This window comes from Acipenser ruthenus, chromosome 43 (assembly GCF_902713425.1).
Source record: "Acipenser ruthenus chromosome 43, fAciRut3.2 maternal haplotype, whole genome shotgun sequence".
NCBI classification, from domain to species: domain Eukaryota; kingdom Metazoa; phylum Chordata; class Actinopteri; order Acipenseriformes; family Acipenseridae; genus Acipenser; species Acipenser ruthenus.
The window spans coordinates 5585661-5601651 of record NC_081231.1 but is presented as its reverse complement, the minus strand read 5'-3'; the positions used below and the strand labels follow the sequence as shown (position 1 = coordinate 5601651).

At 41.5% G+C, this 15991-nt stretch overlaps 1 protein-coding gene across 8 annotated transcripts in view; it reads left to right on the top strand.

Moving 5' to 3' along the window:
• LOC117965850 (E3 ubiquitin-protein ligase TRIM39-like) overlaps positions 1-15991 on the top strand; it is a 121077-nt gene that overhangs the window by 25241 nt on the left and 79845 nt on the right. Inside the window, exon 13 of one of the 8 annotated variants that reach the window (XM_059011854.1) lies at positions 5838-11362. The exons of the other annotated variants lie outside the window; for them this stretch is intronic. Within the exon in view, the coding sequence (XP_058867837.1) occupies positions 5838-6400 (563 nt within the window). The 3' untranslated portion in view covers positions 6401-11362. Of the gene's footprint in view, positions 1-5837; positions 11363-15991 lie in introns of those variants that run through there. 8 annotated transcript variants of the gene reach the window in all.

Sequence of the window (15991 nt, the reverse complement as noted above, 5' to 3'; positions counted from 1 at the left end):
CAAAACGAGCAACAATGAAGTCGCTTGGATAGAGGAGTTAACTACCGGTAAATGAATTGCAGTATCATAATATGGGCCTGTGGCAAGGTGCCCCACCCCTGTGTGTATTTTTGTGTTATATGTTGCATAGTGTGTTAATGTTGGTGTATTGTAGTTGGTACAAGGGATATAATGCGGCTAATGAGCACGAGTGTTTAAAATGTCTAATTGTATTTACTTGTATCACTTCACGGGCATTTAAAATATTTAATAATATGTGAGCGCGGAGTTGCTCAGGTTAATTCACGTGCTGGGATTCAAGTAAATAATTAATTGGTAATTGAATCCCAGCACAACAGTATATATAGATGCACGATTCATTCACTCTGGGTTGTGTGTTCGAGAGTGGAGAACGGGTGAGAGAGAAAGGAGGGTGTTAATAACAATTGCTACTACGTGCTGGAGAACCAGCACGGTACTTGTTTGTGTCTGTTCATCCACTCGTTTGTCTGTCTGTTTATTGTCTCTTCATTTTGGCTACTGTGCTGTTTTATTTTACAAAGTGTTTTTGTGTTTGTTCAAACCTTTTATTTTTCCGTACTTAATAAACCACGCAACAGCGCTTTCATTCATTATTTTCACTTGCGGTGCTGTGTGTTCATTTCTGGTCTGACGTCACCACTAAAGCCAGCTTATCACACATGGTGTCGGAACCGGGACAACAGCGCCTTCAAGAAGCAGGCCAGAAACAGTACTGCAGGTGATTTAACAAGAACCACAGGACTGTTTGTTTAAAAAAAAAAAAATGGGAAAAAGCAGCCAGAAGAAGCAGCAACAGCAGAGCAAAAGGGGGCAGGAGGAAGCAGGGCTGTGGTGTTTCGCCTGTCACACCACCAGGCATTGCTCCGTCCATGTGGCTCTTCAGGCATTGTCCCGAAGATGGGACAATGCCTGAAGAATTCCTGCTGGTTTCCACTTCCGAGACAGAGGGAGAACCGCACGCGTCCCCTGTAAATGAAGGAGTGCCGCACCAGTCCCCTGCAACAGGGGGAGACTACACGCTGCTCCCACCTCCGTCGCCAGGAGACTACACGCTGCTCCCACCTCCACCGCTTCCGCCACTAGGAGCAGAGCAGCGGGAGCTGCCTCTGCCTCCACCACCTCCACCAGGAGCAGAGCTGCCTCTGCCTCCGCCACCTCCACCAGCAGAGGGTGAATACCTGCTGGTTCCGCCTCCCCCAATGTGGGAAGACTGCTTGCCGCTCCCACCACCACCACCAGAGGAACTGGAGCTACCTCCACCACCCAAGGGAGAGGAACTGCAGCTGAGCATTCCATCACGTCACTGCCCGGGGGTGCCTTCACGTCACCGCCCGGGGATGCCTGCCTCGCACCGCCCAAGGATGCCTACCTGTTGCTCCGCATCGCCTGGGGCTGCCTGTTGCTCCGCATCGCCTGGGGCTGCCTGTTGCTCCGCATCACCTGGGGCTGCCTGCTGCTCCGCTTTTCCAGGGGTCGCCGCCAGCTCTGGGGATGTGCTGGGGCTGGAGGAGCCAGGCCGGAAGCCATTAAAGGCTCTGCTGCCAGTCGGTAAGCTGACAGCCTTTCCACTGTCAGTTAGGGAGCCACTGGTTGTGAAGAGGGGAGAGGAGGTCAGGAGACCACCTTCCCCAGCAGCACTTTCGCTGCCAGAGATACTGTGGCCGGAGCCCCGGAAGAGGGAGCTGCCAGCTACGAAGAAGGGGGGAGGTCAGGAGATGTTCGGCTGCCGGGATTGCCTTGGTCAGAGGAGCTGGCCTGTGCAAGGTCAGCCTTGCCCGTTGTGGGCCAATGGAAGCCTCCGTCCCCATCCCTGGAGCATGGGGAAGACTTTTGGGATTTTAAGGGGGGAGGTGGCCATTGATGCCATGTGTACTGTGCACAAGGGGAAATAAATATGTGGCAATGAGCCCCACCCCTGTGTGTATTTTTTTGTGTTATATGTTGCATGTAGCGTGTTAATGTTGGTGTATTGTAGTTGGTACACGGGATATAATGCGGGTAATGATCACGAGTATTTAAAATTTATCATTGTATTGCAAATTGAAATAGGACTTTCAAAACCAGTCGAACGTGAAAAATGTAAACATGCATTAACGTCTCACTTCTTAAAGAAATCATCAATTTTGCTTTGCCGTGCTGGTTTCATGGAAGCTGTACAAGCCATCATCAGTATTTGGCGGAGTTGCAGGTTTTGTATTCCGTTAACGTCCTGTGTTTCCATCCATGCGATCGCAGTCTCCCCTTCACTGCCTCAGATGCAAGCAGGGGTGGGGTCGCTGGTTCGTCTGCCTCATCAATTTCATTTTTTCACTGACCTCCCCAACACTTCGTCAACGATGTCTTCATCTGTCAGCATTGGTGGTCACTGCACACTCATCATCCACATGAAGCCAGTCATTCACTACAGCATCCAGATCCTCCTCATCATCCAGAAAATGAAGTGTCTGAACATACCAGACCATGCGTCAGCTGCAAGATACATCATATATTTCAGGGTGAAGGATTTCAAAAAAGTCACATAGCCTGTATCCCTGTGATTTTCAGTGTTGTGTTTGTAGGTAAGTAAACAACTTTAATTTTTCCGTCAGATGTCACTAACTGGTCTGCAGTTGGTTGAATCAGCCCTCTGCAACAATGTCCTGTCAGGCACACATTTCCCAAACAACCCTGTTTCATTGGCATTGTATAACCTCCTTCTAACAAAAGTTGCTTCAGTTTTGGGAGAAAGCTGTTTACAGCCTCATCATTGCACGAACGGGACTCGCCAACAATTTTCAGTTTCCGAACGTCGTGCCTTTTTTTAAATCGCCACAGCCATCCATCAGACGCTTTGAATATTGTTTCAGGATTAATTTCCTTCACCTCAGAGAGACACTACTGGGAGCTGTGGGTGGGAGAGAATATATTCTGGAGATTAGGAGTCAGGAGAGAGTCTGACCTGAGGAAGGGAGAGTTCATCATGACCCCCCAACAGGGTTACTGGACTGTGGGGTGGGATGGAGATGAAGATAAAGGTGAGTTCATTGCTCTCACTGACCCCCAGAACCCCCTCCAGAAGCTGGGGGTGTATCTGGATTATGAGGAAGGGTAGCTCTCCTTTTACAATGTGGAGACCAGATCTCACGTCTACACTTTCACTGACATGGAGTTCAAATCCCAATGAGAAACTCTATCCATTCTTCTGGTCGTTGGAATACAAAGACCTTGTGTTGGTGTCCCCGGGGAAGATGAATGACAGCTCTTTCTTTCTTCTAGTCTGGAAATGGATTCTTGCTGCATCAGGTACTGGCTCGCTTTACTACTTGTTTGCTAGAGGCTGATATGCTTGTTGATTTATTATTCATTTCTATAACTCTCATCTGGTTATGTATTTAATGGTCGCTGACCACTAAAATAAACACATACAGACCTCACTACTTAATTATATGTAAATGTTTTTTGTTTCTTAATTAACTTTGTTTTTGTAATGGGATGGAAATTACAGAAATAATAAAATAAAACCATAATGTTTCAAAACTAGAACAAACAAATACGATTCATTTTGGCGTTAAAAGCGTTCTATTCTTTCCTTTCGCAAGTAAGGGAAATTACACGCTGCACATTGACTTAGATGTAGTGTATATCCTGTATTGCTAATTTTGCTAAAAATGATTAATTCTGTGTTTCCATTATTTCATGTGACAGTCATGTTCAGGTAATAGTTCATTAATTCATTATGGTCAGTAAAAGTTCACTACAATGCCTTTAGAAGGCTTGCAGACAGCAGCAAAGAGGAATATTCAAAGATCATGGTTTTATTTTTGCTGAGATGGATGCAGAATAAATCTCGGTACTTCTATTAACTGCAGTGTTTGCCCTGAAGTCAAAGGGAATGTGTTTATTTTTTTAAAACTATTTACTTTGCCAATGAATTAGAGAGAGTGAAAATGTTTCCACACACCTGGTGGTTCCAGTCCCTGATACTGAAATGACCGCGCAGTTATGATTACATTAACATTACCAGTGACCTATATAACCTAAATATTACATTGATAAATTATGGTTAGTGTAACTGTAGAGTGAGGGCTGTGCAGCTTCAGGGTCCCTTCCCCTTCTCTTCTCACCTCTCTCTTACCCTCCTCTCCCTCCTTCTTCATCCCCTGCCCTCTCACTCTCCTCTCAAAATCTTTATCCATGTTCTCTCTCCTCTCCTTCCATCCCCTTCCCTTTCTCTTCCTGTAACCCTCCCCCTCCTCAATTTCTCTCATCCACCTCCCCAATTTCCCCTCTCTCTACTCCTCCCCCTGCCCCTCCCCTCTGATTGTATTGTCAGTGAGGATGCATATCCCAGGTGACATGCACAGTATACACTACAGGTCCACTCTCCCCTGCCCCTCCCCTCTGATTGTATTGTCAGTGAGGATGCATATCCCAGGTGACATGCACAGTATACACTACAGGTCCACTCTCCCCTGCCCCTCCCCTCTGATTGTATTGTCAGTGAGGATGCATATCCCAGGTGACATGCACAGTATACACTACAGGTCCACTCTCCCCCTGCCCCTCCCCTCTGATTGTATTGTCAGTGAGGATGCATATCCCAGGAGACATGCACAGTATACACTACAGGTCCTGTATGTTACTCTTTAATATATCTAGAGATCTGCTTGTCCAAATGATTCATTGGAGCCTGTCTCTCCCTCCCTCCCCCTCCCTCTTCTCTTTCTTTTCCCTCTCTTCTTCCACTATCTTTCTATTCCTCTTCCCCTCTCTACTTCTATCTCTACCGTCTCTCCACTCCCTCTTTTCCTTCTTAATTAAAATATTCAATACTTTAAAGATGTTAGTGGAGTTCATTAGTAATAGTTTGAGAATCAAGCCCTCAGTTCTTTGTTTCTATTGGGAAACAATAGTTCAAATTAAACTGCAATCTGTCCCTTCTCAGCGGGGCTGCATATGTATTATGTTTAGGACTTATGTTTTTTGTTTTTTATTAATTACATATTTTGGTGCTTATTTTTAGCTCTTTGAGTTTTATGTAAATCGTTTTTTTTTCAGGGCTTTCACTTTTTAAATTCTGTATGAATTTATTGTTTTTGGTTATTTCCAAAATGCTTAGGTTTGCGTTTTTTTTCTGTCACAATAGTAGTAACTGGACAATATGTGCACACTTAAGTTGTACCTTCTTTCCTTTTCTGTCTTCCACAATGAAATCATTATAGTCACAGACACATTCTCCTGAGGTTCTTGTGTGTAGGCATTTTCCTTTACATTTTGCCACAATTTGCAATTCTGTTTTAAATCCTGTGTATCTTAACTATAATGAACTTACAATTCTGCAAACATTCGGGTTTAAAGTATTCAGAATGAATCAATGATGGGTATACAAGTCAGACAGGAGGGACATCGCCCACATTGTGAAATGTAGTTTGTTTTTGTTTTTTATGTGTTAGGTTTTTGGGAAAGTGGTGATGAAGTCAATGTGAATTGAGTAACCATTTCCTGTATTTTCCCAGTGTTTATTGTACACATACACATATATAGTCTTATCAGGTTTTATCAGTTAAAAGCAAAAATCAGAAGCACTAATTATATTATTATAGTCCTTTTATATTGATGTTTTATTGTGTATGTGTATAAATATGTCATGAAAGCATATATTAAAAATCCCATTAAAATGTAAACCTGTATGCTAGGGGTACACAGACAGCTGATAGGTCTGGAAGGGGGTACGTGGCAATCAAAAGTTTAGGAACCCCTGCCTTAGATCTTTGACTAATAATCTGCAGAAGAGACATAATCATAATAATAATAATAATGTCTCCTCCGCTCCACAGTTGACGTGACTCTTGACCCTGATACAGCACAGCCCTGGCTCACCCTGTCTGAGGATGGGAAAAGAATGAGACGGGGAGAGACACGGCAAGATCTCCCTGACAATCCAGAGAGATTTGATGGCTGGCACTGTGCGCTGGGCAGGGAGGGCTTCACCTCAGGGAGACACTACTGGCAGGTGCAGGTGTGGGGGAATACATGGTGGAGATTAGGAGTCAGCAGAGAGTCTGCCCCGAGGAAGGGGGAGTTCAGCATGACCCCCCAGAAAGCTTACTGGACTTTGCAGTGGTGGAGGTGTAGAGATAGCCATGAGTTCAGTGCTCTCATTGACCCCGAGACCCCCCTCCCCTCGAACCTGAAGCCCCGGAGGCTGGGGGTGTATCTGGATTATGAGGAAGGGCTGCTCTCCTTTTACAATGTGGAGACCAGATCTCACATCTACACTTTCAGTGACATGGAGTTCAATCCCAATGAGAAACTCTATCCACTCTTCTGGACTTGGGACTTAAATACAGACCTTGTGCTGGAGTCCCCTGACCCTGACCCTGTCAGCACTGCAGATTAAACACACATTGCTGTCTGAACCAGGAAACTATTCAAACAGCTCAGACAATCTCCTCTTCACTTTCACTAACACTCTCTCTGCACTCTTGTGGGCTGATGATACAAAGTCCTCTCTCTTCCACCCTCTTTACTCTGAGCCCCTCTTTATTTTTTTACACCCCCTTTCTTTCCCTTCCTGTCTCCCTCTCCCCATACCCTACACATCTTTATCTCCAGATATCCTCTCCTTCACTTGTTATCTTCTGCTTTCCTCCCCCTACCCCTCTCTCCTCTCTGCTTTTCTCTCCCCCTCTCTCCTTCTCTCCTCATCTCTCCCCTCTGATATGTTACCCTTACTTACTACTCTCCTCTCTCCTGTCTCATCTCCTCACCCCTCTCTCTTTCTCTCATATCCCCTCCCCTTCTCTCCTCTTCTATCCCCCTTCCCTATGGCTCTCCTCTCCTCATTCTCTCTCCCTTCCCTCTGATATGTTACGCATACATTTTGATTTACTTGGGTTACAACTTAAAATCTCTCATCTACCTTCTCCTCCCTGCCCTCTCAATCTCTCCTCCCCTGCCCTCCATACTCTTCCTCTCTCCTCCATTGTCCTCCCTACTTCACCTATCCCCTCCCTGCCTTCTCTACTCTCTCTCCTCCACTGTCCTCTCTACACTTCTTCTCTCCTCTTCTGCCCTCCCTACTCTCACCCTCTCCTCTCCACCCGGCCCTCTCTACTCTCCCTCTCTCCTCCCCTCTCTCCCTACTCTTCCTCTCTCCTCCCCCTCTGTCATCTCCCTCTCCTCCCCAGACTTCTCTACTCTCCTGCTCTCCTCCCATACCCTCCCTACTCTTCTCCCTCTCTCCTTCATCTCCATCTCCACCCTACCCCCTCTACTCTCTCTCCTCCCTTGCCCTCTCTTTCCTCCCCTGCCCTCTACTCTCCCTCTCTCATCCCTGCCCTCACTCCTCCCTGCTCTCTACTCTCCCTCTCATCACTGCCATCTCTCCTCTCCCACACAACCCTGCCCTCTCTACTCTTCCTCTCTCCACCCATCCTCCCTACTCACCTCCCTGCCCTCTTTCCACTCTGCCCTCTCATCATCTCTCATTTCTACTCTCCCTCTCTCCTCCGCTATAATCTCTAATCTCTTTCATCCCATGTAATCCCTACTCTCCCTATCTCCACACTGACCTATCTCCTCTCTCCACACTGACCTCTCCACTCTCCCTCTCTCCACACTGACCTCTCCACTCTCCCCCTCTCCACACTGACCTCTCTACTCTCCCTCTCCTCCCTGTCCTCTCTACTCTCTCCACTCTCCCTCTCTCCTCTCTACTTTCCCCTCTTCTTTTATGTGGTGATATAGCTGTGGAATGTGGCAGACCTGGAAGCCGCCAGCATTAGTAACTGTAGGACCATAAGTGTAGTTAAAGGGTTAAACACTAGAACTACCGGGCGTACATACATACCTGGAACTACCGCAGCAGTCATTTTTACGTTATATTAAAATGTGTATAAAACTACTGCAGCGTCGCACGCTACGAAACTGTTCTGTGTTAATGTAGTCAAAACAGCGTGTTTATTTTAACATACCAAACAGAGTGCTTACCTTTAATTACAATCTCCTCACTTGTATTTTCCCATCATTTCTTTGTAAATCAGACATTCCCCCATCCTGCCTGTGATATCTGGAGTGTTAAAACTTTGGTTTGCGAAAAATGTTGCGTTTTGATGTTATTATTTGTTTTCCTTCAGGATATTGTCTGTGACACAATTTTTGCAGCCTGTTTACACACGTGAGGGAAACCTGTTACAACACGAGCACTGACATGAGGCTTGGGGGTGGTGCTGGAAGGGGACTTATGATTGCAAATGCTGGGCTGTGAAACAGAGTGGTTTTAGCAGATCAGAGACGACTTTTGGCATGCAGCGGGAGCTTACAACACTCTGTGGGAGCAATAGAGAATAGTGTCAGAGATTTGTTTGTTTGACTGTTTTATACAAGTGTTTTCTGTTTACCCTTTTATTTTGTGCCTGAGTTCGACTCTGTTAGCTGTTCAATGGTAATTTCCGTCTCCAGTTTTGCAGTAGCTGGTTTGGTACACTGTTATTGAGTAACTTTTTTTTTTTCAATATAATCACGTCTAAGACTTCCATAGATAAAAGCGCATTCAATCTTTTTACAGCTGTTGATAGATAAATCATGTCTGAAAATGTCTCCTGTAGCTATTCAAAACAAGCACAAAGTTCTCAAGTTCAGCAGCACGAAGCCAAACCATGGCAGTCAAAATGACAGCTGCGGTAGTTCTAGGTATAACGTATCAGATCTCCATAAGTTTCTGCAACCCTGGATCTACTGATGGTTTGAGATGATTGATTTATATATATATATATATATATATATATATATATATATATATATATATATATATATACACAGACATGCTCAAATTTGTTGGTACCCTTACAGATCATTGAAATAATGCTTCATTCCTCCTGAAAAGTGATGAAATTAAAAGCTATTTTATCATGTATACTTGCATGCCTTTGGTATGTCATAGAATAAAGCAAAGAAGCTGTGAAAAGAGATGACTTATTGCTTATTCTACAAATATATTCTAAAATGGCCTGGACACATTTGTTGGTACCCCTTAGAAAAGATAATAAATCATTGGATTATAGTGATATTTCAAACTAATTAGTTTCTTTAATTAGTATCACACATGTCTCCAATCTTATAATCAGTCTTTCAACCTATTTAAATGGAGAAAAGTAGTCACTGTGCTGTTTGGTATCATTGTGTGCACCACACTGAACATGGACCAGAGAAAGCAAAGGAGAGAGTTGTCTCAGGAGATCAGAAAGAAAATAATAGACAAGCATGGTAAAGGTAAAGGCTACAAGACCATCTCCAAGCAGCTTGATGTTCCTGTGACAACAGTTGCAAATATTATTAAGAAGTTTAAGGTCCATGGAACTGTAGCCAACCTCCCTGGGCGCGGCCGCAAGAGGAAAATCGACCCCAGATTGAACAGAAGGATAGTGCAAATGGTAGAAAAAGAACCAAGAATAACTGCCAAAGAGATACAAGCTGAACTCCAAGGTGAAGGTACGTCAGTTTCTGATTGCACCATCCGTCGCTTCTTGAGCGAAAGTGGGCTCCATAAAAGAAGACCCGGAGGACTCCACTTTTGAAAGAAAAACATAAAAAAGCCAGACTGGAATTAACTAAAATGCATATTGACAAGCACAATCCTTCTGGGAGAATGTCCTTTGGACAGATGAGTCAAAACTGTCCAAGTCACATCAGCTCTATGTTCACAGACGAAAAAATGAAACTTTCAAAGAAAAGAACACCATACGTACAGTGAAACATGGAGGAGGCTCAGTTATGTTTTGGGGCTGCTTTGCTGCGCCTGGCACAGGGTGCCTTGAATCTGATCTGAATCCTATCAACATCTATGGAAAGAGCTGAAACTTGCAGTCTGGAGAAGGCACCCATCAAACCTGAGACAGCTGGAGCAGTTTGCTCAGGAAGAGTGGGCCAAACTACCTGTTAACAGGTGCAGAAGTCTCATTGAGAGCTACAGAAAACGTTTGATTGCAGTGATTGCCTCTAAAGGTTGTGCAACAAAATATTAGGTTAGCGGTCCCATCATTTTTGTCCATGCCATTTTCATTTGTTTTCTTATTTACAATATTATGTTGAATAAAAAATCAAAAGCAAAGTCTGATTTCTATTAAATATGGAATAAACAATGGTGGATGCCAATTACTTTTGTCAGTTTCAAGTTATTTCAGAGAAAATTGTGCATTCTTCGTTTTTTGTGGAGGGGTACCAACAAATTTGAGCACGTCTGTATAGGCTATGCGATCATTTATAGAAAGCTATTTATTTAAAAAGATATAGCACTCTCAATGTTTTTACTTGAATGTTTAAACTATATATTTGTAGAAGTCTAAAAGTCTAAAATAAATGAAACGGAATCAAGCACCCCTAATAACGCTACACATGTACAATAATATCCCTCTATTTAGACACTGAACATTTCTAATGTTATATACAGTACTTTAGTTCTTCTCCCCCTTGGTATAATCGGGTAGGAGTGCCAGTGTAAAAGGGGCTTATATCTGTATCTTAAGATCACCAGTAGTGAGTCCTATCCTGAACTGGTGTGAGTGGTACAGGAAAAACAAATAGCTAGTAATGTAACCCACATGCTCCCTCCCTCCCTGTCTGCCACACTATCACGCAATCTAGAATGACAATGTCACAGCTACTGGGAGTCATTCACCTGCTAGACTGCATTCTGAATGTGACTGTCCGTCTTCCTTTCCACCTCCTTGCATGCTGTTGGGAGAGCCTTCCTCTCCAGCACCTTGCTCTCTCACGCAGATTCTCTCCAGCTCAGGGATGTTTGGTTTGAAGTCCTCGGATTCTTCCTTCCCTGGTTCCATGTGGTCAAACTCTACTTCAGGGGGCTCGTTTTTTTTGTGGAGGGGTACCAACAAATTTGAGCACGTCTGTGTATATATATATATATATATATATATATTATATAAGGGCTCTGGATCTTAGATAAAAAAGGCAGATTGGAAATAGGCTGGTAGTTATAGGCTGGATGAATGAATTACGATCTCGTAATATTGTATTAATCAGATTTCACTGAAATGTATATTCTAATATTTACTGATTGGTATTCACTCAAACAGCTATCCTGCTTGCAGATTCATATTATTTGATTATTGATTTAAGAATATTGCTACTCCTATATAAACGACATTCTAGACAATAGATTGTTTTGTTTGCATTATTTTCCATGTAATCAATATTTACACTGAAGCTGAGATGCTCCCTGAATATTATTCATTGCTAAACTTAGTGAACTGATTTCTGCTATTTTGATATGAATCTTCTGTTCTGTTTTTGTAGCGCATCTATTTTCTATCTTTCTTGATAAAATGTATAAAAGATATAACGGTGTTGTGTGATTTGCTGCTCAATTGTTTACCTCGGCAATCTTGAACTTGTAAAAAGAAAGACATTCATGACAGCAGAGTGCTGATTAAATGAGACCATTACACATATGAATGAATAGGATCCTTAAACTGGACATTTTAATTGTGATTCTTCACACATAACTCTCAACAATAACAAGCCTGTTGGGTCCATGAGCAGATTCTTCACAGAGATGCTGTGGAACAGCTTGCTGTACGAGTTACAAAACCACAGTCCAATGAGAGCTACACAAATGCCATTCAGGAGGATACAGAATTGACAGCATTGTCTAGTTATCCAGTATCTACATAAAATAAAAATCCAGTATCTACCTAAAATACAATAGCGTCAAATAAGAGTGTTTTGCTATATTTCCTATTTATTATTTTTCACTGTGATTTTTTATTTTATTTTTTTTTTTTATTTATTAAAATGACTTTGTTTTTTCCAAATCAGCCATTATGCTTTGTGTTGTGGGGCTTATTATTCTGTTTAGTCTGTATTTTAAAATAATATTAAGAATAATGAAACAAGTTTTGAATGCCCTTTGAACTGTGTTTCTGTTCCTGTGTATAATTTATTAAGGAACCCCTTGAGCATGGTGTCCTGGAGAGGACAGTCTCAATCATTCACTCATTCACTCACTTGCACACTCACACATACCATTTACAAATGGACTTTTCATTTCCATATAGAGGCATATTTCTCTACATGATATGTGTAAACCCCTCTCAGACCTGCATAAGTGAACACCCTTGTGTCCTTTTCTCAGAGATGTGAGTCATGTCTCCTCAGTAAGCACCTCAATGCTTATCCTGTCTCACTCATCATGTGTTGCTCTGTTTTCACTGCTGTGATTGACTCAGAGTGTCTGTGGAGCTCCAAGCTTCCTGCAACCCAGGGGTTCATTTATAAACACAAAGGTACTGGATCTTATCATTAAGCAAGAGGGACAGCATTTCTGTTTCTAGTGCTGATGTACGCTAATCTCATGCGTCTCTCCCACTCCTTTAATTCAGTGGCCAGTTTATCTTTATCGATGTATCTTTTAGTCGGTATAAACTCAAGTCCTTTACTCAGTACTGCTTTTTGGGATGTGGTTAAAGTTTTACTTGATAAATTGAATACTATGTCTTCTGTCTTATCATTTGTGTATTTGGTACCATGTCTATTTTCGGATCTCCTATCTTTCTGTTTTGAATTATCTGTCTTAGTCATGTTTAATTCTCTATTTTGCATTTTATTATTTACTTTAACCTGGTTTATTTTTACTGTTTTAGATTTATTTTGATTATCTTTCTTAATTATGCTACAGTATTCAGATGTTCTTCTAGTTTCATTTTCTTTAAATACAATAACTGAGAAATGGTTATTGTTGTATAAAAGATTAATTGGATTGTTCTTATTTTTAATATATTCTATTGTGCCTTCGTATTTAAAATAGTCTTTATTCTTTAAGACTATGTATACGTGTATGGGCCTATTTAGGAGGTCTACAGCTGCCAGAACTTCTGCCTCTGTAGCCCATGAATCTATACTCACATCACTTAATTTAATTTTTTCAATATGGGTCCACTAAAAACTAATACCTACTGTAAAATATCAATGTTGTTTATGGAATAGCCTGTGAAAAATGTGATGAAATCAAATATGTTGGAGAGACGGGAACTACTCTATATAAAAGAATTCAGAACCACCTTTCATTAATTAGAAATAAAAAAAATGAATGAACCAATAGTACAGCACTTCACCAGTCAGGGACATGACATAAATGATGTAAAGTTTGTAGTATTAGAACAGCTCAAATTAGACAATGCGACATATAGAAGAATAAAAGAAAGTAAATGGATAAATAGACTGAACACGATTATGCCAGCGGGACTCAACAGAAAAGAATGAACTAATTAACTTCAATAAATAACATTTAAATAAATAAATAAACAAAATGCATTCAAAGGTTGTGCATGCTGATGCGCTGGGGAGGCCAAATCTAGACTGATCCTCAAAGCCAGCATTGCATGATATAATAAAAATATAAGTTTATATAAAGTAATATTAATTAGAATGAATACAGATTCAAAGATAGAAGTAAAAATGATGTCACAATATATAGAACACCATTACATCATGTAAGAATAAATCATGGATTTGAATATAAACAATAACAAGTAGTTGTCATGCCGTCAAAAACCTATAAATACCTCCAATGTTTTGATTCAAACTTGAGAAAGATATGTACAACATATCGAAACGTTTCCCAATGTTTTGATATGTTGTACATCTCTTTCATTTCCATATATAATATATATATATATATATATATATATATATATATATATATATATATATATTAGCTCAAATAGCCAGCTGCCCTCATATATATTTATTGTGAGGGAGTGTACTTGTGCAGCTGTGGGGCCCTGGGTGTAAAGAATGCACACTCCAGCTGGGTGAATGATTGTATAACTCTTTGAGAAGGTGTTTAAACAAAAAAAAGTAATAAAGTGTGAAAAGACAACATAAACCAACTGGATGGTAAACAGAGGGTGGCGATAATGTAAAAGGTGTAAAAGTAAAATCAGAGAGTTATCAAAGGAACGTAAAGGGGATATTACAGGTTGGTTAAGAGAGGTTAAACCACAAACTGGGGTATAAAAAGGGTTAATGTTATGTTGGGTTGTAAAAGGTATGTCATTATATTGGATAGGGTATATGGAGGCATTAAGACCCTGAGGATGATGCTGATGTCAGGATTGTCTCCAATATAAGTTAAGTGATTAATTGTGTAATTGGCTGGGAGTTAAAAGAGTAGTAAGGTTGAGAAGGTGGGGTTGGAATGTGAAGAGGAGTTGCTGAGAGCATGAGTGGAGTTGGTTGTGCAGAAATAAACTAAAGTAAGGAAAACTAAATAAAATATCTGTGAGTGTAAACCGGGGTAAACAGGAATAGCCTGTCCCTGTTTAGAGACGGACAATTTAACTGTTTGAGCCAGGAAAGGGTTTAGGCTTTTCTTGTGTTTTTGTATGCACCTGCAGTGTATTTTGTTTTGTTTCAAATAAAGCCACGCCCTGGCGTGTTTCCTTCTAAGTTCTGTTTTCCTTGGATTTATTATTGCCTCCAACACACCACAAGGACATTATCCTGAAAGACAGCAGAAAAAATCATTACAATATATAATTATTATTATTATTATTATTATTATTTTGATATTTTGAGGAGGCTCTGCCTCCCTTGCCTCCTCTAAGGAGCCTCCACTGATTTTGAGTCATCTTGTCAATAGTCCCCACACCTTCAAGCACAAACTAGCTTGTGAGCTTTGTATATTAATGTATGTAAAGCTGTCTTATGTACTGTAGGCTAGACACACGAAGATAACTACAATATATTGGCATATAATATCATTTATAATATCAGTTGAATTGTTTTGTTGCAATATGAAACATATACAGCTAAGATACTTTTTACACATTTATAGTCCATAGAATTCTGTAGTCAACATATTTTTCTAGATTTCTAAAAAGACAACTATATATTTTTATTTACTCTCCAGACTAAGCAGTTTATTAGTAAGGCTGTACCAATTCACCTGACTTATAATGAGATCATCCTCAAGTAAAATGAAAACATGAGCCCCTTCCTGTGTGCAGAGCAGCAGAGGCCACTGGATTGAAGTGACTGTTTGTCCAGGGGGTCCCCCTCTGTCCCAGCAGGGAGTCTCCCACAGAGGGGTGAGGCTCTACAGTGGCTGAGCCTTTGAGGAGGGGTGGCAAGAGCCCCCAGAGCAGAGACACACAGAACACCAGGTTTGCATTCAACAGGAGAATAGTTAGAGTGAAACCCTGCTTCAATGTTACCCTTAGATTTTCACATGAATTGTTTTTCATTATACCACAGCTTTATAACAGATCTTTGTTTAATTATTTTCTAAGGAGCAGAGCAGACCTCGTCATCTAAAGATGATTGAGGGCATGTTTGGTATCAAGCTACTCAGCTCAATCTCCCCTTTTCAGAATCCCCTCTTGTCAGTTTAACAGGGGGTGCAGGGCTGCATTCCAGTATTCAGGCTCAATTTAAACCCTGCCTGCCTTCACTTCCTCTCACTAACCACAGACACGTATTTCCTTCTCAGAAATGAACGCAGAGCTGACTGACCACAGAAAAGGAGAAGTGTGTTTTGATGGGCACATTAAAATGACTGCAGCATCGGAATATATTTTAAATAAAAGAGAATGGGGGTTACCTCTGACCATTAGGATTGAACTCTAGTCATTACCATTGCAGGCATGGAGATTACACACACAGAGCAATGAACTGGGTGAGGAGGTGATTTAACTCTAGTCATTACCATTGCAGGCATGGAGATTACACACACAGAGCAATGAACTGGGTGAGGAGGTGATTGAACTCTAGTCATTACCATTGCAGGCATGGAGATTACACACACAGAGCAATGAACTGGGTGAGGAGGTGATTGAACTCTAGTCATTACCATTGCAGGCATGGAGATTACACACACAGAGCAATGAACTGGGTGAGGAGGTGATTGAACTCTAGTCATTACCATTGCAGGCATGGAGATTACACACACAGAGCAATGAACTGGGTGAGG